Below are 24,234 nucleotides of genomic sequence, written 5' to 3'. Positions count from 1 at the left end.
ACTGCAGAGAGGCCCATCGCCAAGTCACTTGGTTCCAATCACTACACCAAGGCTTGTGATGTGGCACTTAAAATCTATCAATGGAATATAACAAGTATTTCACAGGAAGGACAAGTTCCGTGCACCTGTTAACATGCAAAGTGTAACACATAAACCGTATAGATTAGGGACTGTTAACACAGGCAACCTGTACCACAAAGAAAGATCTCACTTACAATCCCATTACTGAATGGTGCAGACATTGTATTTCTCTGTCGTGGGGGTTAAGCAGATCGACTGTGGAACCATCACTGTGAAACTGAAGGATTGTAAATCAATCGGTCAGACAGGAAACAGGTGCGACAAGAACAAAATCACAGAATTGTTTCAGATAATCGTGTCTCCAACTGTTCTTTGGCTGTTTTAACTTAGTACCCAAATTCTGCTTATTTTCCCATAATCCTTCATATTGTTTCTATATAAATAATCATCCACAGCCCTCTCCAACTGAAGGACCAGCAAAGATCAGGGCTCTGTGATTGGAGGACCAGCAAAAATCAGGGCTCTGTGATTGAAGGACCAACAAGGATTGGGCCTCTGTCACTGGAGGACCAGCAAGGATCGGGGCTCTGTGATTGGAGGACCAGCAAGGATCAGGGCTGTGTGATTGGAGAACCAGCAAGGATCAGGGCTCCTTGATTGGAGGACCAGCAAGGATCAGGGCTCTGTGATTGGAGGACCAGCAAGGATCGGGGCTCTGTGATTGGAGGACCAGCAAGGATCAGGGCTGTGTGATTGGAGAACCAGCAAGTTTCAGGGCTCTGTGATTGGAGGACCAGCAAGGATCAGGGCTCTGTGATTGGAGAACCAGCAAGGATCAGGGATCTGTGATTGGAGGACCAGCAAGGATCGAGGCTCAGAGGTTGGAGGGGCGCAGGCTTCGGGGATTTGTGATTGGAGGACCAGCAAGGATCAGGGCTCTGTGATTGGAGAACCAGCAAGGATCAGGGATCTGTGATTGGAGGACCAGCAAGGATCGAAGCTCAGAGGTTGGAGGGGCGCAGGCTTCGGGGATTTGTGAGTGGAGGACCAGCAAGGATTGGAGCTCTGTGATTGGAGGACCAGCAAGGATAGGGGTACTGTGATTGGAGGAGCAGCAAGGATAGGGGTACTGTGATTGGAGGAGCAGCAAGAATCGAGGCTCAGAGGTTGGAGGGGCAGCAGGCTTCAGGGATTTGTGATTGAAGGACCAGCAAGGATCAGGGCTCTGTGATTGGAGGACCAGCAAGGATCGAGGCTCAGAGGTTGGAGGGGCAGCAGGCTTCAGGGATTTGTGATTGAAGGACCAGCAAGGACCGGGGCTCTGTGATTGGAGGACGAGCAGGGATCAGGGCTTCTGTGATTAAAGCTCCAGCAGGGATCAGGTTTCTGTGATTGGAAGACTAGGAGGGATCAGGGGTCTGTGATTGGCAGACCAACAGCAATCAGGGTTGTGTGACTGGAGGTCCAGCAGAGATCAGGCCGTGTGATTGGTGAGCCAGGATCACTGATCTGTGACTCAAACTGTTAGGAAATCTGGCTGATCCTACCTGAATATTTGAAACTGTGATAAGATGCTTCTGATGATCTTCCTCCTTCTTCACCACTTCAAACAATCTCTTCAGAATCTGTACAAAATAAAAGTCAGTCTGGCTTTAGTTTTATTTTGGTGTTTTGCCACAGTGCAAACTGGTTAAGAACAAAACTGCATTTCTTTCTAAGGCCTTTCAGGGTGGACATCCTGAAAATTATACAATCAGTGGACATTATTAAAGAGTGGTCACTGGTGTCATGTGGGAAATACGGCATCCACTTTCTGCACAGCAGGCTCTCTGAAACAGCAGCATGATAGTGACTGGGTCATTGCATTTTCCATAGAATCCTTCGAGTCCCTATAGTGTGGAAACAAGCCCAAAAAGTCCACACCAACCCTCAGAGCGTCCCATCCAGACCCATTCCCCATAAACCACCTAAATCTACACATGCCTAAACACGATGGGCAATTTAGCATAGCCAATCCACCTAGCCTGCACATCTTTGGACTTAAACAGTGTTGTTTGATGGAAAATGCCATGTGCGCAAGAGGACTGAAAGGACCTTGGTTCAACATCTTGACTGAAAGTCAGCACCTAGTTACCACAGCATCAGCCTGGACATTGCCCTCAAATCTCCTGGGCTAAGCCCCACAAAACTCTACTCGGAGAAACCACCATAGAGTTAACCGCCACATCCCCGACTGATGCCCAGTGCTGTGGTAAAAACTTGTTATAAAGTCACCACCAGCTTACCAGACCATAGGGCTGCTCTCTCATTAGAGAGAGATGACCAGTGCTGGTTTAGCCTGAGGGTCAGCATGCCTCGGGCGAGAGGAGAGGTTGAGAAGAAGAGTCCTTTATGGTAACCTCTGCCAGTGCAGGAATTGAACCCGTGCTGTCAGCATCACTCTGCATCCAGCCAAATGAGCTAACCAATCCCTCGCTAGCTATCTAAAATTCATCCACCAGATGTGAAGACCAGCAGTTGTAGTTCATCTCTGAGAAGCTAAACAAGTTCTAAATTCCTGGGTCCTCAGTGAGCAGTGACAGAGAAGTGAATCTTTCTGTCCCTTAGCAAGAGAGCAGCCATTAACCCGGGACAGTTATTGCGAGGAGGACTGTCAGCTGAAGGTGTTGTGCCTGTTACAGTGTGATTTACATCCTCTGCAAAATAAAGATGGAGTTTCCTCATCCATCCACTGCTTTCACCCGTTTCCTCTGATCCCAAACCCTGCTCTATTGAGACAGCGCTCTTAATCCCCAGCCCCTTTGCTGGTTCCGCAACCTCCCCACTCCTTTCCCCACACCCCCACCTCCCCACTTCGTTTACCACACATGTTGTGTGGCATGTTGGATCACAGGTCTGTTTCTGTGTTATTTTAGATTAGATTAGATTCCCAACAGTGTGGAAACAGGCCCTTCGGCCCAACAAGTCCACACCGCCCCTTGAAGCATCCCACCCAGACCCATCCCCTTATAACCCACACACCCCTGAACACTACGGGCAATTTAGCATGGCCAGTCCACCTAGCCTGCACATCTATGGCTGCACATTATATAACTCTATAATACATGACAACATCATCACAAGATTCACAGGAGGGTCAAACAATGAAGCAGGCATGTTCCTCTCTCCCAGGATGTTGTCTCTGGCTACCATGAGATTGATGCTGATTCCAGATGGTTCCCAGCCATTCTGAGGCAGTTTGTTACCTGATTGGGTCTGGAGACACCATTTGATAAGATCATACCATTTGAGGGAAAAGTTGATTATTACATGCAAGAGAAAGAGGTCAAAGATTATATTGACTTAACGATGTAAAGGGAGAGGATGCTGAGTCGTGGTCAGAAGAAATGGCAGCTTGCGATTGTTGGACTATATTTCAACATAATTTTGAGTTACACAAAAAAGGCACAAGGTCATAAAACACTGGAGAAAGCTAAAGACTTGGCGGGCTGTATCCTAGAATCAAGGGGCAAAGGTGAATATGAAAAACTACTATAACTATTGCTGGAGAAAACTAGAGAAATTAAATGGGGGCTGAAGATTGATAGGCTCTCTGGGCCTGATGGGATACTTGTTAGCATACTAAAGAACATAGCTGCACTGGTAATAGGTGCATTGGTCATAATCTTCCAACAACCCTTGAGAAATTGGAAAGCTGCCAACGTAACACTTTGTTTAAAAATATAGGGAGACAAAAATAACAGTTAACTATGGCTAAGTTAACTTGACATCTGTTATTGGGCAAATGATAGAGTCGACAATAAAGGATGCGATACAGAGCATTTAGAGTCAAGGACTAGAGTGCAGAATCTCAGAACAAGAGGTCGCTCATTTAATACTATTAAGGAGGAATTGTTTTTTCTCTCAGAGGGTGGTGAATCTGTGAAATTCTTTAATGCAGAGTGTAATGACTGTAACAAGATCAGCCAGGTGGATCTCATAGAATATGAGTTCACTGATTGGGGTTGTTAGTCTGGCAGAATCAGGGAGACCTGGCTGACATATACAAACAGGAGTGTAGACATCCTGCTGACTCTGTGGGAGTTGGATCAGTGTCAAGGATTCTGCATGTGCAAATATTGGGTGACTGGGTACCAGCCGCTGTGGAGTTATTTCACAGGGGGCTGCCAAGTCTGTGTTACTGAGCACATTTAAAGCTGAGATAATGAGGTGTAGAACCTCATTTCAGGCCTAGAACCTTTCTGATGAAGGGTCTATGCCCGAAACGTCAGCCTTACTGCTCCTCTGATGCTGCTTGGCCTGCTGGGTTCATCCAGCTCTATACCTTGTTATCTCAGATTCTCCAGCATCTGCAGTTCCTACTATCTCTTAGGCTGAGATAGACAGATTTTTAATTAATAAGGAAGTGAAAGGTTATGGGGAAAAGGGAAGGAAGTGCAGTCGAGGATTATCAGATCAGCCATGATCTCGTTGAATGATAGAGCAGACTTGATGGGCTGAATGGCCTACTTCTGCTCCAATATATTATGGTCTTATGGACTTAAAGCCTCAGACAAAATATTGAATAATTTAGGGATTGGGCAGAAGAGGAGACTTGATAATACTTCTTTAATTGTACAACTCATTTATTTCTTGGTATGGAAGGAAAGATAACAAGTTGTCCAACATGAAAAGACCACAGAGTATTTAGATGTCCACTCGCAATGCCAAAGCATAAAAGGCTATGGGCCAAGTGCTAGAAAATAGGATTGGAGGAATTAGCTGCTAGTTTTGATTGGCCTGGACATAATGCGTGAAGGGCCCTTTTCAGTGCTGTACATCTCTATGACAAACAAACATGTCAAGGCCACAAATGAACATGGGCAGTGATGGTTTTAATGGGCTTGATGACAAATAGATGGCTTGATGAACTCTTTCCTTAGGAAGTTGTTTTTTGCCTTATTCTTTCATGGTATGTAGGTGTTGATGGCATGTTGGCATTTATTGCCCATCCAAGTTCCAGTTGAGAGGAGTCGTTTACTAGATGATTTCAGGGAGCAATGAAGACTCAACTACATTACTGTATGTCTGGAATCAATTGGCATAGACAAGTGAGAATGGCAGATTTCTGCTCCTGAGGAGTGGTAGTGAACCAAATGGGTTTTTATGATCATCAGTGCCAGTCTCACGGTCATCATTACTGAGGCCAGTTATTAAATTCTGGATTTATGAACTGAATGGGGTCAGATATGAAACTTTGACTTCAAAGCATTAGTCTGGGCATCCCAATTACTTGCCTAATGACATCATCATTACACTACCCTGCCCCATGTGAGCCTGAAAATGCCCTACCTTAGACACAATGCCGTCCTGCTGCTCATCTCCCTGTAGCAGCCTGCTCTTGCCAGCTGCATTGGTGCCACACACAATCAGAGCCATGTTGTACCCCAGCATTGCCTTGGAAAGCATTGGTTTCACCAGTCCCTCGTAGACCATCTCCTAATGTTCCATTATATAAAACAGCAGTGTTAGAGGATCACCGTCGCTATTGGCAAAACACCTCTGGTTGTAGACCTGAAACCACATCTCATAAACCAGCCACACTTAGTTCACCTCAAGGTGATGACTGGCACAAACCATCTGCTATTATGTAGTAACTGATGGATAAGATATTGCTAATAAAGTTCAAAGAGGGTTGGCTATCTTAGAGGTTGAACGAATTTCATTTATTCAGTGGATGCCAGCATTCATTGTTCATCTCTAATTACCTTCGAGAACCTGGCACACAAACTCTTTCTTCATGATTTAGTGCAACATCATTTCAGAGGGCAGTAAAACGTCAAACTTGTCACTGTGGATCTGGGCTCATGTGGAGGCGAAACCAGGTGAGGACAGTAGGTTTCTTTTCCAAAATACATTCGGGAACCAGCTGGATATTTAGGACAATCTATTAGCTGTACAGTCACCATTATTGTCAGGAGCCTGTAATTCATAGTGTTGGGATTCTAGCTCATGACTCCAGATTGTAACTTCAGGCCTCTGTGTTGTTAGTCCCATGTACGATCTAAACTATCACATCCTGCAGTTAACAATTTTAAAAACACTGCCAATTTAAGCCAAAGTTAAATGTTTCAGAAATTTCAACCTGCTGCATTTCACACAATAAATTATTTTCTGGAGTTCATTGACTGTGGCTATGTAGGAAAACACTGCAATCATTCCACTGCAAGAGTGTCCCAGAATCAGAGGAAGATGAATGATTAGTTAAACTGTTAGATTATCACAATCCAAGTTCTGAAATTCACTCCCTTAGCCTTCAGGTCTGCAGCTAAATCTCTTCCTTTAAGAATTCTTTAATGCCTAGCATTTTGGTCACCTGTCCTAATGTCTGTAAATGTGGGTCAATGTCAAAGTTTGTTCATTGAAATGATAGATATTTCACTATGATAGGAGTGCTACATAAATGCAAGTTGTTATTGTTGTTGCAATGCTGACTGACAGATCAATGTTACAAAAATGCATCCCATCACGCGAATGAAAAACAGAAGTAGTCTGTTCAGCCCCTCAAGCATGCTCCGCCCCTCAGTAACAGCAAGATTGATCCTATCGTGTTGTGAATTCCACTTTTACATCTATCTCTCAATAGCCTTTGATTCTATTGCCTCACGAAACTCTATTTAATGCACCGGAAAATCATACAGTGACACCACTTTCACCGTCTGCTGAGGCAGACAGTTCCAAAATCACACAATCCTCTGGGAGAAAATTTCTCCTCAACACTGCCTTAAAAATCCTCATGGGTGTTGGTTCACTGTTGCATTTTTAAGGATGTTATGACCCAATGGCCTATTATCTCCTTAATACTCAGCCACGGCAAGAGTTAAGAAATGAGGCCAGGTTGCAGAGAACAGGCTTGTGGTCCCTTTATTATGGAACATTAAGGAGTCCTTTAATCAAAGTGTTTACCATGGTGAAAGACATTGATAGAGCAGATGGAGCCAAAAGTGGTTCAGATCCCAAAACAAGGGCTCATAATCTTAAATGTAGGCCTGGGCAATTCAAGGGTGATGGCAGGACAAAGCTAAAGAACAAAAAAATGTAATTAAAAATATAAATGTAGTGATTGGAACGCGGCCTGCCAGGTGAACCTTATAGAAAATGAGTTCCCTGACTGGACCAGGTTAACACCCCCAATCAGGGAGCCCTGGCTGACAGATATAAATAAGAGTGCCAGAGGTTCTGTTTACTCTGAGAGCTGGCTCTGAGGGAGTTGGATCAGTGTCAAGGACCTTCCACATGTAAATAAAGGGGGACTTGGTGACAGGATTTTGGCCTTTGTGGAGCTATTTCAGAAAGCATTAAAATTAATTTCTAGGGGAATAGAATTGAAAAGTAAGAAAGTTAATTTGAATTTATTAAACCTTGGGTTGGACGACAACTGTGAACCATTCTGATCTCCACATTACAAAAACAAAGTACAGAGGCATTGAGAAAGTATTGAAAATTTATACCTGGACGATATCAGAACCGAGATATTATACTGATCAGGAAAGGTTAAACAAGCTAAACTTCTTTTTTTGAGAAAGGACAAGGCTAAGGTGTGACCTCAGCGAGGTCTTCAAGATTATAGGAACATAGGGAGGAGTAGGAGTCGGCACATAGCTCCTTTAACCTGCTCCACGATTCAATGTGATATGGCTGATGTAGTAATGGCCTCAGTTTTAGTTTCCTGAACCACATAACCCCTGACTCCTTTGTTAATCAAAACGTCATCTATCTCAACCAGGTATAAATTTAAAAAGCCAGTCTCCATTATCTTCTAGGAAAAGAATTTTCACTCCAATGACCCCTCAGACAAAGAATGTCCATTTTAAAAGGGAGACCTCTCGTTCTGTACTAACCCCAGTTGATGGAAATACTGGAAAAGCCAGATCGCAAATTGAGACTTGGCTTGATGGACCATGTTTACCACGGAGGTCAGTCAATAAATTAATTCATAAGAGGCTCACAGTAAACTTTTAGCAAAAAAACATACAAGTTGCTTGCACAACAGAAATAAAACACAAACTCTCTCACACCATAGAGGAAATATTGTGAAAAAGAAACTCATTATAAATGTCAGTAAAAGAAATTAACCCATTTTAGCTGAGGAATAACATTACAGACACTCAAACTTCAGAGCATGGGCACCTCTACTCTCCACACTGAAGCTTCTTGCTGAGCTGGCACATCTTTCTGCAAATTTCTGTGGATTCATTTGATGCTATTTTCTTCACTCTCCCAAAGTCCTTTAAACAAGCTACTAATTCAGTTCCTTAATAGTCCTGAACGTGCATATCCAACAGTATTGTAGGATCTCCTTCATTCTGTCACCTTCACAGTCTTCTGGACTTAGCATTTCCTTCAAAGCAACTTAAGACATCTCCCCAGCCCTGAATGCTTGGAAACTGCTACGACCAGCACTTCTGCTGTTGTAGACTTCTCTCTGACAGAAACGTGTTTCTGCCCCAAGCCTGTGTCTCTGTCTGGGTTACAAAATTCGAGTCAGCAAACACCTTTGCAGTTATCTCCTCTGGTGGCTTGCTAGTCATTTAATTAAAATTACATGATTTCTGGGAAATGTTGTTTCGAACCAACTTCACAATGACTTTCCGCACTCGCTTTAAAAGCCAGACCTTCACACAACTGATAACTAAAATTCATTTTTCCTCCACTTTAGAACGTCAGTTTCGCAAATAGTAATAATGTATTATGAGCCCTCATTGTAATTCTTAAAGTATGTCCCCTAGTTTTCGTCCTGAATAATAGTCAGTCAGACAAATTGGTAACTTTCAGAAACAGACACAGAAATTGCTGGAAAAGTTCAGGTGGCCTGGCCGCTGAGAGAAATCAGAGTTAACATTTCAGGTCAAGCCACCCTTCCTCAGAGCTGACAGTAGCTAGGTAAATGCTGGTTTTTATGCAGAACATAGGGTGGGAAGAGGGCCTAACAAGTAAATGATAGGTGGGGATAGAACTCAGTTGGTAATTTTGCTGGTCTCATTGGGATTTTATAAATGAATTCATATTTTGATGGGGACAGGATTATCGACACAACACTTCCCAGTTCATTGTGACATTTTAATAAGATCGCCATTATGATTGGGTTTGATGTCCATGAGGCGAGCATCCAAGTTCATCAAGTTATAGAAAAACAAATGGAATGTTGGTCTTTATCTCAAAAGGAACGGTGTATTAAAATAGGTAAGTTTTGATATGACTATGGGCTCCACTCAGACCACAGCTGGAACACTGAACAGTGTTGGGCCTCTTATTAAAGGAAAGATATACTGATATTGGTGGCAGTTCAGACGAGATTTGCGAGATTGATATTAGGCATGAGGAGAGGTTGAGTAGGTCGAGCCTGTACTCGTTGTGATATAGAAGAATGAGGAGCAACCTTATTGAAACAGATAAGATTATTAGATGATTTGACCGGGTAGACGCGCAGAGGTTATTTCTCTTTGTGGGTGAGTCCGGGGTGAGAGGGGATAATCTCAGAATATTTGTTTTTTGTTTTTCATATGTTTCAAATTTGTTTTTTTTTCATTTTCAGAGCGAGGGTTTTGCTGGCCAAGCCAGCGTTTATTGCCCATCCCTAATTGCCCCAGAGGGCATTTTTGAGTCAACCACATTGCTGTGGGTCTGGACTCACATGTAGGCCAGGCCAGGCAAAGATGGCTGTTTCCTTCCCTGAAGGACATTAGTGAACCAGATGGATTTTTCTGACAATCAGCAATGGTTTCATGGTCATCATTTTTATCGAAGTCAAGTTCACCATCTTCTATGGTGGGATTTGAACACGAGTCCCCAGAACATTAGAGATATTTCCTCACCTGTTCCATGTCCTGGTTGAAGACAGCATCACATCTGAATGTCCAATCCTGGAAATACATGGTTATGTGAATGAAGTCTCATGGAAAGATTTATTGATCTTACTCCTTCTACAACACATGTACTATTGACATAGTCAGATTAAAGCAAGGTCCTCCAGAGTTAGAGCCAACAATTGGCAACTAAATATTAGGCACTGTCATCCTTCAGAATTCTTGCTATTTTTCACAGAAAGCATGACCAGAATGATGTATAGAAGAACACAGCAGCTCAAGTAGCATCAGAGGAGGAGGAAAGTTGACATTTTGGGTCAGGACCCTTCTTCAGAAATGGGGAGGGGGAAGGGAGCTCAGAAATAAATAGAGAGAGGTGAGGTGGGGCTGCTATAGGGTTAGGGTTAGGGTTAGGAAGGCAGGTGGGATGGTGATATGTGAGTGCAGATCAGGATTGCTGGGGATTGGTTAGTGGGATGGGAGGGGGCGGAAAGATGGACAGGTTGTTTCAGTTCAAGGAGGCAGGGGTGAGAGGGAGGGTTAAACATGGGATGAGCCCAGGGGTGGGGGTGGGGGGGGGGAATGGGTTTAACAACTGGTGAATCCCATGTTTAGGCCATTAGGCTGTAGGCTCCTGAGGTAGAATATGAGGTGTTGCTTTTTCAGTTTGCGGACAGTGTCATTGTGACACTGGAGGAGGCGCAGCTTCCTCGACCAGACACAACCCGTCCATCTTCCCTCCCATCTATCTGCCCCACCCACCACACTGGCCAATCCCCACCACACACTACCTGCACTCACCTAATGCAAATGTATTGTTCCTTATATATGCTGAACAAAGCTGGGCACAGTATTCTCACCGATGCCCTGTGCAGTTCTAGAAAAGCTTCCCTGCTTCCATACTCCAATAAAGGACAGACTCTATTTGTACAGTGAGGCTGTTGGGAGCAGGCAGTGCATGTATTTGGAATTCAAGGGAGCCTGAAAGGCACATCAAGCACTTAAATATTGTTTAAAATATAAGACTTATTCCAAGTCTTTAAATGGCTGATTTTATTTTTTGACTGACCTGTTCTCCTGTGCTCTGATTTATGATGGACAAACTTTTTGAATCTTTGATTGTCACTGATGTTAGCCTTCCCTCGACCGTGTCTGTAAATCCAAACAAAAATTCAGAGGGAAAAGAGGTTAATGAAGATATCTCCCATGTGTAGTACTGACCTTCCCAAAAACTTCTGATTATCAGACTGCGATGCTGTTACATATGGCTTACAAGGTAAAACTTTAAACACTGCTTGAATACAATTACAATTCTCATTATTGTATATGATCATCCTTTAGAATGAACCAGTACATGTTCCAGAGTGAATAGAGACATACTGAAGGCCTGGTTTTCCTCAGTAAGGGGTATTTTTCAGGAAAGGGACCGAACAGACTGGAGTTTATATTGAAATTTGAACTACAAATAAACAGTCTTGGAAACAGGCTCCTTGATAAATGGGTTATTAACATTAATAACAACAATTAATTTATACTTCAAATTCAATGTGGTTTATTACTGCATATGGAATTAATAAAGAACATGTGTATGTTACTATAATAGTATTGTAATGTAATAAAGAATGTACATATTGAGCTTTCAAACCTACTTATAGAACTTTTTGAGTCCCAAAGATACTTCATGGCTAATGGTATCTAGTTGTTATGATAATAAACACTCACTAATCATCTAGATAAGTGCAGCTGCAGTTGCACTGAGGAAGCTAATGTCATTCTGGGAAGAGCAGTTTATTTTTCAAATCCCCCTGATACTGACATCCACCTCCTGCATCAACTGGAGGAGGCCCAGCTTCCTCAACCAGACCCAACCTGACCATCTTCCCTCCCACCTATCTGCCCCACCCACCCCACTGACCAATCCCCACCACACACTACCTGCACTCACCTAATGCAAATGTGTTGTTCCTTATATATGCTGAACAAAGCTGGGCACAGTATTCTCACCGATGCCCTGTGCAGTTCTAGAAAAGCTTCCCTGCTTCCATAGTCCAATAAAGGGCAGACTCTATTTGTACAGTGAGGCTGTTGGGAGCAGGTAGCGCATGTATTTGGAATTCAAGGGAGCCTGAAAGGTACATCAAGCACTTAAATCCACAGACTACAACAGGTAAGCCATAGGAAAATGAAAAACCATCCCATCTCACCCGCCCCAGGAATACCCTCCCCCAAGCAGTGCAGTGGCTGTTCCTCAGAATGGTCTCGCAGTTAAGTATGATGGAGATGCAACGGGAGACATGATCCCAAACACCAAACTTTTGTGGAATGAGATGATACAAATCTCTCACCTGAAATTTGCTGGAATCCGATAGCAACTTGCAGTGGAGCTTGTTCCATTGTCTGAAACAAAAGCAATTGGTGAGAATGAAATGTGAGGCTGGATGAACACAGCAGGCCCAGCAGCATCTCAGGAGCACAAAAGCTGACGTTTCGGGCCTAGACCCTTCATCAGAGAGGGGGATGGGGTGAGGGTTCTGGAATAAATAGGGAGAGAGGGGGAGGCAGACCGAAGATGGAAAGAAAAGAAGATAGGTGGAGAGGAGAGTATAGGTGGGGAGGTAGGGAGGGGATAGGTCAGTCCAGGGAAGACGGACAGGTCAAGGAGGTGGGATGAGGTTAGTAGGTAGGAGATGGAGGTGCGGCTTGGGGTGGGAGGAAGGGATGGGTGAGAGGAAGAACAGTTGGTGAGAAGTTCTTTCTTAAGTGAGGAATCTGTTGGGTAAGATTCGAAAAGGGTTAATGCCGAGGACTACATGAAACAACACCCAATACGATGATGTCACATGGATCCAGGCAGGGAACAGCTTTGGAAAGTGAAGGAGTCAGGTCTAACATCAATGTCAGTCTCAAAGTCTCAGAGATCATGTCTATTATACCAATGTAACTTGTACCTAGTTGCTATCAAGCAATAAAGCACATCTTGTTTCAGATATGTACCCTTCTCAACATGTTACCAAGTACACCAACCCAACCAGAATAAGAAGCTCCTATGGATACTCATCAGGAAAGAGGATAGTGGCTCCAAATCCACAAGAAAAATCCATCTCCAAAACGAGCTGTGGTGAGGTTCCACCACATAACAGAATCCATTTTGTTTCAAGTTCCCATGTTTAAAGTCCTGGTGCTTTTCTTGTTAGACAATGGAAATTTGCACCAAGATCACAATTAATCTGACTTCAAAGTAAAACAGTACAGGAAGAACCTGAGATAACACGGTGTGAACCTGGATGAACACAGCATCAGAGGAGCAGGAAAGCTGACGTTTTGGGTCTGGACCCTTCTTCAGAAAATTTCTAAAATTTTCTGAAATGTCAGCTTTCCTGCTCCCCTGATGCTGTTTGGCCTGCTGTGTTCATCCAGCTTTAAACCTTGTTATCTCAGATTGTCCAGCATTGGCAGTTCCCACTATCTCAGAAGTCTCCATCCAGCTGTTCAAGCCTGTTCCAGCATTCAATTCAATCATGGCTGTCCTGCATGTTAATTCCATCTCCCCACAATGGGTCCATATCCTTGCTCTGTCAATCTCTGTTTTACGGTGTTCAATTGTTGCTCACCGTCATCAGTTTTTTTTGGGAGGAAGAGTTTCCAATGTCTACTGTCCTTTGTGTGAAGGACGACTCTGGACATCATCCCACAAAATGGCTCACTCTCATTTCAAGCTTATGACCCTGTGTGCTGGATATCTCTGTCAGTGAAAACAGTTCCTTTTCAACCACTATCTACAAAGATAAAGGGTGGTACTGCCAAATCTAGAGCTCCTTAGTTATCTAGAAGCCTTCAGAGTAAGCTCAAGCAGAAAATGAAAACTTATGACAGTCACAAAAAGAAACTACTGTGAAGGTTTGCAGGAGAGAAGTGAAAGAAGAAATTTGGCAAACAAAGTGAGAATTTAAAAACATGTTGTCAGGTAAAATCAAGGAAAATCCAAAAATCTCTTATCAATACGTTAACAAAAGAGTAAATAAGGAAAGAGCAAGACCTCTCGGAGATGTACAGAGAAACTTATGAGTCATTACAGGAGATTTGGGCAGCTGCCTCAGTGAATCCTTTCTCCACAAAGGACAAGGAGAATGCCGGCATTGTAATTGAAGAGGATTAATTGAATCATACAGTAATTGGGAGGCCCTGTGGCCCATCAGCAACAAAACCTTAAATCTACACCTGTCCCACTTTCCAGCACTGGACCTTTAACTTTGAATGTTATGACATTTCAAGTGCTCATGCAAGACCTTTTTTAAAGGTTGTGAGATTTCCTACCTCAAATATCCTTCCAAACAGTGCCTTCTAGACCCCCACTACCTGTGGGAGGTAAACTGTCTCGTTAAATCCTCTTTGCTTTTCACTTACGTCCCCTTGATTTTGAAATAGTCATAGAGTCATTGAGATGTACAGCTTGGAAACAGACCCTATGGTCCAACTCATCCATGCCGACCAGATATCCTAAATTAATCTAGTCCCACTTGCCAGCGTTTGGTCCATTTCCCTCTGAACCCTTCCTACTCATGCACCAATCCAGATGTCTTTTAAATGTTGTAATTGTACCAGGCTCTACCACTTCCTCTGGCAGCTCATTCCATACATGCACCACCCTCTGCATGAAAAAGTTGCCCCTTAGGTCCCTTTTAAATCTTTCCCCTCTCACCTTAAACCTATGCTGGCTAGCCTTGGGCTCCCTCACCCTGGAGAAAAGATCTTGGCTATTTACCCTAACCATGGCCCTCATTATTTTATAAATCTCTATAAGGTCATCCCTCATCTTCTGATGTTGCAGGGAAAATAGTCCCAGCTTATTCAGCCTCTCCCTGTAGCTCAAACCCTCCAGCCCTGGCAAAATCCTCGTAAATCTTTTCTGAACCTTTTTTAAGTTTCACAACATCTTTTCTATGGGAGGGAAACCAGAATTGAATGCAATATTCCAAAAGTGGCCTCATCAATGCCCTGTATAACCTCAACATGACCTCCCAACTCCTGTAATCAATGCACTGGCCAATTAAGGCAAGCATACCAAATGCCTTCTTCACTATCCTGTCTACCTGTGAGTTCACTTTCAGCTGAGAACCCTGCAGAATTGCCCAAACTGAGTCCTGATAAAGGGTCAGACCCACAATATCGACATTTTTGCTCCTCAGTTGCTGTCTGGCCTGCTGCGCTCCTCCACCTCCACATTTCAAAAAAAACTGTTCTTTTCCAAGCTATAGATGTTTTCCCCTAATCAAAAGGGAAATATCAATCCCTGACCTTCTAAAGTTGAACCTAATGTCCAACTGCTTACTTTGTTCACTCATAGAATTATCCCAATGAAACCAGAAGCCCAATATTCTCCAGGAAGTCTTTCATTCACACTGTTTTTAAATAAATCTCCGTCACTACAGAAATACTAACAAGTTAATCATTAAACCAGGGAAGTAACACTCAAAAAATGTATATGTTAGTAGCTCAAAATCCAAACAAATATAAATGTTATTAAAATATGTATAAATTGCATGCTTTACGTTGCACCTGTAACTTGAACATTTCAGAGGCCAGTTAGGATTCAACCACATTGCTGTGGGTCTGGAGTCACATGTAGGCTAACAAATATGAGGATGGCAGACTTTGTGATATAAAGGATATTAGTGATCCCTTCAATATGGTTTTTTTTGATAATTGATTACAGATACCATAGTCACCATTTCTGAGATGAGCTTTTTATTCCAGAATTATTAGCTGGTGAACTCCACCCTCTTGCATTTGGGAAGTGGGGAATAACTGAGCTGGTGCTCCCTGCTCTTTAACGTGGCTTGAACCGGATAATATGTGTGGACTTAGATTGGGAAGAAAATTGGTTTAAACATGACATTTTCCAGGTGAGAACAGGGATTGATAGCCCTGAAATATTGTAAATATAGATGCCTTGACCTTTGTTGAAGTAGTTTCAGAGATAGTAGGAACTGGAAATGCTGGACAATCTGAGATGACAAGGTGTGGAGCTGGTTGGACACAGCAGGCCAAGCAGCATCAGAGGAGCAGGAAAGCTGATGTTCTGAAGAAGGGTCTAGGCCCGAAACGTCAGCCTTCCTGCTCCTCTGATGCTGCTTGGCCTGCTGTGTTCATCCAGCTCTACACCTTGTTATCTCCTTTGTTGAAGTAGCTTACCAACCACAAGTTTTAAAATGAATGATTCATGGAGGAGAGTGTGTGTGCTTGTGTGCGTGTGTATGTGTGAATATGTGTGGGTTCAATACTGGTTTTCAGAAGGAAATCGGATCAATATTTGAAGAATAATATTTCAAGAATATGAAGAAAGAATGGGGGAATGGGGTTAAGTTGACTGACCTTCAAAAGAGCAGGCACTGACTCCATGGTGTCCATCTGTGCTGTTTTATTCAATGATTCAATAAGCAATAAGTGTTTAGTCACTGTTTCCTGTGGTAGAAATAAATTTTCATTGATTAACCGATCGAGCATGAGGAAAAGGAACCTGGAATATTCTTTAAGCATAATAAATTAACTCACAGGCTGCCTGTTCCTTTAGTGGTTTAATCCTTTACGATGATCTACTCCATTCCATTGCCCGTCCTACTACGCACATTAAAATTGCCAGTAAATTACAGCCATAGCTACACAACTCTCCAATTTGTTTTCCAAAAAAGACGTTAAAATGAGCGAAGGAAATCCAATGACAACAGAGCCAGTTAAACAGTTCAGTTACACAGATATGGAATGACAGGGTTGTCAGTTAACTAAAGCCAATTGTTTAGTCACAACTATCAAATATCATGATAGATAAATTGAGATATAAAATATTGATACCATCATGCTCTGTATTCAAACAAGGAAACTTTTCTTATATGCAATACTTCTAAAATCCCACCTTAACGGACTGGATAATAAAATGGCATTATTACAAACTAAAAAGTTTAATTGAAAGTCTACTTTGCCAGCATAAGTTTTCCACCAGGCCAACAAGGGAAGACCTATCTCCTGCATGTTCTCTCAAATGCATTAAATAAATTAACTGTTATTCCTCTGCTGCTCAGTGATTAGGTCAGCTCCCGCCAGGAGCTTGAGCACAAAATTTAGGTTGTAATCACCTCCTTGACCAGATGCTGTGTTATCAGGTGGGCATAGATTTTTTAAAAAATATGTTTATAAATTCAGGTTAGTCCGCTCCCATGTCCCTGTGCTATTATTTATGCATGAAATAGTTTCAGTGAAGAGAAGTATTTCTTGTCCTCTTGAACCAAGCCACTCAAAGGTTTGCTCACCTTTTGTAACTGGGGCTTTGCACCTCTCTGTTTACAATCTTCATGCTCCTGCAGAACAGCTAATGAAGTAAGTTATTTACAATTTCCTTGTAACTTACTGGTTTAGCCAAGCTTTCAGGTATCTGCCCTAGTTAGGAGCAAATTATTGCAGATGCTGGAATCTGAACTGAAAATAAAAAGTGCTGGAGATCACAGCATCCATGGAGAAGAGTTAAGCTAACATTTTGAATCTAGATGACTCTTCATCAGCTCTGAAACGGAGTCATCTGCACTTGAAACACTAACTTGCTTTCTCTTTCCGGCAGAGTTTTCTGTTTTTGTTCTCTCCATGGATGCTGCCTGGCCCGCTGTGGTCTGCCCTAGTTGTTGCTTCTTCGTCTCAGTGTTATATTTTCTTTCAGTCATGCTCCTGTGAAGCATGTTGGGTAATTTCACAACATTCGAGGCGCTAGATAAATGCAAATTGGTGCTGATCACCTCTCAGATTCTGACTGAGTTACAATGTATTCTGGTATTTTATGATTTAAATCTAATATTTATCAAGACTCAATATACCTTTTGAAAGCAGGTATAAAGTCCTAAATATTTAAAGGACCTTATTCAGTTCAGAGATTGCCTGTTCACTGGGGAAAATGTTCATTTGTTCCATGTTTGTTGTCTTAAGGATCACGCAGTGCCTTTAGTTTTTCCAACTGGGACTCAGCAAATACAATTCAATACTCAACAGGTGAATAATTAAAAGATTGCGTGTTCTTCTGCTGCAAATTTACAATTAATTTTTTAGTAAGCAGGGAGCAATTTCATACTGGAAGGGCCTGTCAGTTAAATTATAAATAACTCATTCAATTTTGTTCTTTTCCTCTGGCTGCCAGTCATCCTCCCGCTCCAAGCTACTCAAAGCTTTACTCGTTTTTTAATTATTTTTCTTTTCTTCAGTTTACAATTTTCATGCTCCCTCAGGACGCTTTTAAAAATTTGCCATTTTTCTTCGGTAAAGTGCAACAAATCCTTTCAAGACTTCCTCTCTCCCCACCTTCTGCCATTTTTTGAAAAGAATGTTCTTTATTTAGGGCAAGTGTTTTGTGTGTGTGAGATGAGGTTCAGTAATAATTTGGAAAATAAAGTTGTGGTATTTTTACACATTGCCAGCAGGTAATATTGAGAGGTTGATGCAGTCGACTGCCACCAATTCTCCTTTTCCTATGGTAAGCCTAGCTCCGAATCAATGATAGGGGAGAGACCATTGGTGATTCTCAACAGAAGAAGCGCTAGTCTTACATTTCAAAGAGCTTTTGTGCTCCTCAGATGCTGCTTGGCCTGCTGCGTTCATCCAGGAGCACAAAAGCTGACATTTCGGGCCGAGACCCTTCATTCAGCTGCACACTTTGTTATCTTGGATTCTCCAGCATCTGCAGTTCCCATTATCTCTGTGTTCATCCAGCTCCACATTTTGTTATCTCTAGTCTTACATTTCAATGTAGTTTATTGTAATTGGTACAATTTATGCAAATGTTTTAGATACAGTTGTTCAGTACTCTCTCAGGAGATGTGGGCTACACATCTGCTACTCCAGGTACCAATATAGATCTCCTCTGTCTCCATCCAAAGACTGTGTGATATGAGATCGTGTTCAAACAACCAGGATCAGTGAGTGGTGAAAATAACTTTTTCATTGCATATTCACAGCAGCACAGTGTAAGGTGAAATAGAATCCCCAAACTCATAGCTCAAAAGCAGCTGTTTTATACAAAACTCAAGCAAACATTAACATTCTAAGACAACAAAGTGTGAAGCTGGATGAACACAGCAGGCCAAGCAGCATCTCAGGAGCACAAAAGCTGACGTTTCGAGAACTGTGGCATCTGTAAATCAGGAACTAATCTTGTGCTAAATGTTACCATTATTGCTGAGTGTTAATGGTCACTTTAATGGGATTAGAGTGTCTGTCTGGTTTGTTCCTACATAATTCAAAATGTGTTAGTCTTGTTATTTTCAAGGTTAGAATTTTAAAGTTAGAAAAAGGCATCTTGTGTTTTTTAAATAAAAGTCTGTGTTCCCAACAGTTTGGATTGTCTGGTTCTTATTTACTATCGCTTAGACCATAAGACCATAAGACTTAGGAGCGGAAGTAAGGCCATTCAGCCCATCGAGTACACTCCGCCATTTAATTCATGGCTGCTGGGCATTTCAACTGCACTTCCCTGCACTCTCCCCGTAGCCCTTGATTCCTTGTATAAGACCATAAGACATAGGAGTGAAAGTCAGGCCATTCGGCCCCACCGAGTCCACTCTGCCACTCTTTGTTTAGTTAGTTTCATGGTTGCATCCATCTGTGCTTTCTATTTACTATCATTCATTCATTCAGTTTCACACGGGTCTGGACATAGCACCATTAGTTTTATTGGTATGTTAAAGGTACACTGCATAGCGTTTGTTAGTCTTATTAGTGGGGTAAAGTTTTGTATACATGTCGAGTAAAAATGTACCTGGCTACATAATACACAGGAAAAATATGCAGGGCTGTCCAATGATCACCTTTGACTGATACTTGGAGTTACTCTAGCTGGAGGGGGAAGATAAATAACTTGGTAATAGCAGCGACAACAGGAACTGCAGATGCTGGAGAATCCGAGATAACAAGGTGTGGAGCTGGATGAACACAGCAGGCCAAGCAGCATCTTAGGAGCAGGAAAGCTGACGTTTCAGGCCTCAAATCGTCATCAAAAATGGGAGCTTCGCATTGGGGTTAAAATTGTTTCGGAGATAGTAGGAACTGCCCCATTTCTGAAGAAGGGTCTAGGCACAAAACGTCAGCCTTCTGGCTCCTCTGATGCGGCTTGGCCTGCCGTGTTCATCCAGCTGTACACCTTGTTATCTCCATCCTGTAGCATCTGTGCAGTTTTGTTAGCCATCACACCTGACTGCACCTTTGAATGGAATGTTGGTCTTGTGTTTAAATAGGGTTGTTTACATAGCACGTTATGCATGAATGCACTTTCAAGTGGGGTGTAACCTATATTGATGTGGTTGTAACCTGATATGGTTGTGAACCTCTGAATTAGTTTCAATGGGGGCTGGCTAATACTTGGAAATCTGCAGTTAGTATTATAACCACGAATTAGTTGGTTAATGGATTAATAGACATGATCTATGAAGTTATATTAAACGTTGTTAACACCTTTGGATTCTTAAATGTCAGTGACATCCTTAAGCAAGATTAATTCAGCATTAACATTAAGTCCGTCAGAACCAATACCGCTTCCAATAAAAGACAGTCCTTCCGCTAAGATGGAGAGACTGAGTTGAGAGATCTGAAATTCTGAGAGAGGACAGAAATCTAAACACTTGTCCCAATTTGAATCGAAGACTAGGAGCAGTTAATCTCACAAAACCTGCAAGATTCTCCTAGAGTTCCCAAGAATGAGTGATTATAGAGCAACCTAGGATGAACATCACTGTAGGCGTGAAAAAAAGTTTCTTTTTAATTTGAGATAATGGGAACTGCAGATGCTGGAGAATCCAAGACAACAAAATGTGAGATAATAAAATGTGAGGCTGGATGAACACAGCAGGCCAAGCAGCATCTCAGGAGCACAAAAGCTGACGTTTCGGGCCTAGACCCTTCATCAGAGAGGGGGATGGGGTGAGGGTTCTGGAATAAATAGGGAGAGAGGGGGAGGCGGACCAAAGATGGAGAGAAAAGAAGATAGGTGGAGAGAGTATAGGTGGGGAGGTAGGGAGGGGATAGGTCAGTCCAGGGAAGACGGACAGGTCGAGGAGGTGGGATGAGGTTAGTAGGTAGATGGGGGTGCGGCTTGGGGTGGGAGGAAGGGATGGGTGAGAGGAAGAACAGGTTAGGGAGGTGGAGACAGATTGGACTGGTTTTGGGATGCAGTGGGTGGAGGGGAAGAGCTGGGCTGGTTGTGTGGTGCAGTCGGGGGAGGGGACAAACTGGGCTGGTTTAGGGATGCAGTTGGGGAAGGGGAGATTTTGAAACCGGTGAAGTCCACATTGATACCATTAGGCTGCAGGGTTCCCAGGCGGAATATGAGTTGCTGTTCCTGCAACCTTCGGGTGGCATCATTGTGGCAGTGCAGGAGGCCCATGATGGACATGTCATCTAAAGAATGGGAGGGGGAGTGGAAATGGTTTGCGACTGGGAGGTGCAGTAGTTTGTTGCGAACCGAGCGGAGGTGTTCTGCAAAGCGGTCTCCAAGCCTCCGCTTGGTTTCCCCAATGTAGAGGAAGCCACACCGGGTACAGTGGATGCAGTATACCACATTGGCAGATGTGCAGGTGAACCTCTGCTTAATGTGGAATGTCATCTTGGGGCCTGGGATAGGGGTGAGGGGGGAGGTGTGGGGGCAAGTGTAGCATTTCCTGCGGTTGCAGGGGAAGGTGCCGGGTGTGGTGGGGTTGGAGGGCAGTGTGGAGCGAACAAGGGAGTCACAGAGAGAGTGGTCTCTCCGGAAAGCAGACAGGGGTGGGGATGGAAAAATGTCTTGGGTGGTGGGGTCGGATTGTAGATGGCGGAAGTGTCGGAGGATGATGCGTTGTATCCGGAGGTTGGTGGGGTGGCTTGTGAGAACAAGGGGCATCCTCTTTGGGCGGTTGTAGCAGGGGCGGGGTGTGAGGGACGTGTTGCGGGAAATACGGGAGACGCGGTCGAGGGCGTTCTCGATCACTGTGGGGGGAAAGTTGCGGTCCTTGAAGAACTTGGACACTGGGATGTGCGGGAGTGGAATGTCTTGTCGTGGGAGCAGATGCGGCGGAGGCGGAGGAATTGGGAATAGGAAATGGAATTTTTGCAGGAGGGTGGGTGGGAGGAGGTGTATTCTAGGTAGCTGTGGGAGTCGGTGGGCTTGAAATGGACATCAGTTACAAGCTGGTTGCCTGAGATGGAGACTGAGAGGTCCAGGAAGGTGAGGGATGTGCTGGAGATGGCCCAGGTGAACTGAAGGTTGGGGTGGAAGGTGTTGGTGAAGTGGATAAACTGTTCGAGCTCCTCTGGGGAGCAAGAGGCGGCGCCAATACAGTCATCAATGTACCGGAGGAAGAGATGGGGTTTGGGGCCTGTGTAGGTGCGGAAGAGGGACTGTTCCACGTAACCTACAAAGAGGCAGGCATAGCTGGGGCCCATGCGGGTGCCCATGGCCACCCCCTTAGTCTGTAGGAAGTGGGAGGAGTTAAAGGAGAAGTTGTTCAGGGTGAGGACGAGTTCAGCTAGGCGGATGAGGGTGTCGGTGGAGGGGGACTGGTCGGGCCTGCGGGACAGGAAGAAGCAGAGGGCCTTGAGGCCATCTGCATGCGGAATGCAGGTGTATAGGGACTGGACGTCTATGGTGAAGATGAGGTGTTGGGGGCCAGGGAATTGGAAATCCTGGAGGAGGTGGAGGGCGTGGGTGGTGTCACGGACGCAGGTGGGGAGTTCCTGGACCAAAGGGGAGAAAATGGAGTCCAGATATGTGGAGATGAGTTCGATGGGGCAGGAGCAGGCTGAGACGATTGGTCGACCAGGGCAGGCAGGTTTGTGGATTTTGGGAAGGAGATAGAAACGGGCCGTGCGGGGTTGGGGAACAATGAGGTTGGAGGCTGTGGGTGGGAGGTCCCCTGAGCTGATGAGGTCATGAATGGTGTTGGAGATGATGGTTCTTTTTAATTTTCCTGTGGCTCAGACAGAGAGAAGGATATGACAATACAATGGCTTTTGTCTGACTATCAGAAATTGTTTCAGATATAGTAGGAACTGCAGATGCTGGAGAATCTGAGATAACAAGTTGCAGAGCTGGATGAACACAGCAGGCCAAGCAGCATCAGAGGAGCAGGAAAGCTGTCGTTTCGGGCCTAGACCCTTCTTCAGGATTGATTTCATGGCTTTGACAACATATGTCGAATTCTCTTGCAAGAAATTAAAATGTCATCATGGGTATAAAAGAAGAGGGCAATTGGACAAAGACAGGAGAACTAACTGCCATCTGCCCAAGTTAACAGCCCTCAGTATAAAGAGAGAATCACTGGCTCTCGCAGAATTCTCTCAGACTCTGAGAAAGCAGTATCTAAATCAAAGGTTAATATTTGTGACAGAACACTCGAAGCAGAAAGGGTTCCTGAAAGAAAGTTTGATAGAGAAGGTACAGAGCATTTCAGAAGTTGTAACCTGGCTGTAAGTACTAAAGACAAAATTCTATTTTTTGATTTTTTTGTACAAGTGGAACTTATATTTGTTGGAACAGCATGCCATTAGAATCTGTTTTGATTGAGAATTGTTCGTCATAATGAGATGTTATTGGCATAACATCCCATTGATTTCTATACTTCTATAAATTAAAGTCTTTTATCTGCCTTTGATTTCTATACTTCTATAAATTAAAGTCTTTCATCTACCTACACATAGGTATGCAGGCACTGCCCTGAAGCTTCCTGCCCAGCTAGGAATTCAGTGTAAAACTTTTGTAACTCCTTATCTTTCCACACATTAGTGTGCAGACACTGTCTTAAGCTTCCTGACTGAATACAATTAAAATTAAACTGTTTCAAATAGGGTTAGGTGGAGAACATTTGTAAAGGTGTGAGAGCTCTAAAGCATGTAACTTCTGTCGCTGACAAAGGGGCCAGGGCACTGACTTTGCTTTAGCCAGACACACTGGCAACTTGAAATCACAACCTGTCCCAGACAACACCTCGAAATCGCCTCCTGCCATTAGCAGCCACTTCACTAGCAATCGATACTATCTCCTGGTCTTTTATGTTCTTGATGTAATACTTGTTTGGTATCCTGTCTTTGTCTGTTGTAGTAATTGTTTTATGTATCATGTCTTTTGTAAAGTATAAAAAACGGGGACTGTCCGCTGCTCAGGGAGAATTACTTGCGAGACTCTGCACTCTGTGCCGGGTTGAGTACAGTGATTCTCCACAGCTTGTACTTGCTTGGTAATAAAAGGAGATAATGGGAACTGCAGATGCTGGAGAATTCCAAGATAATAAAATGAGAGGCTGGATGAACACAGCAGGCCAAGCAACTGCAGATGCTGGAGAATTCCAAGATAATAAAATGAGAGGCTGGA

The 24,234-nt window shown here is 43.5% G+C and overlaps 1 protein-coding gene across 1 annotated transcript in view; it reads right to left on the bottom strand.

The window, feature by feature from the left end:
• Window positions 1-24,234, bottom strand: part of LOC125458440 (chromosome-associated kinesin KIF4B-like) — a 92,948-nt gene that overhangs the window by 43,947 nt on the left and 24,767 nt on the right. The window contains exons 2-8 of the mRNA XM_048543699.2: window positions 16,239-16,328; window positions 12,212-12,263; window positions 10,936-11,018; window positions 9,876-9,923; window positions 5,353-5,499; window positions 1,569-1,646; window positions 216-298 (exon numbers count right to left, since the gene is read on the bottom strand). Coding sequence (XP_048399656.2) covers window positions 216-298; window positions 1,569-1,646; window positions 5,353-5,499; window positions 9,876-9,923; window positions 10,936-11,018; window positions 12,212-12,263; window positions 16,239-16,328 — 581 coding nt within the window. The remainder of the gene's footprint in view (window positions 1-215; window positions 299-1,568; window positions 1,647-5,352; window positions 5,500-9,875; window positions 9,924-10,935; window positions 11,019-12,211; window positions 12,264-16,238; window positions 16,329-24,234) is intronic.

The sequence above is a fragment of the Stegostoma tigrinum genome, chromosome 13 (genome assembly GCF_030684315.1).
Source record: "Stegostoma tigrinum isolate sSteTig4 chromosome 13, sSteTig4.hap1, whole genome shotgun sequence".
Lineage (NCBI taxonomy): Eukaryota > Metazoa > Chordata > Chondrichthyes > Orectolobiformes > Stegostomatidae > Stegostoma > Stegostoma tigrinum.
The sequence above is the reverse complement of the archived record's forward strand: the minus strand, read 5'-3'. Positions and strand labels throughout refer to the sequence as shown.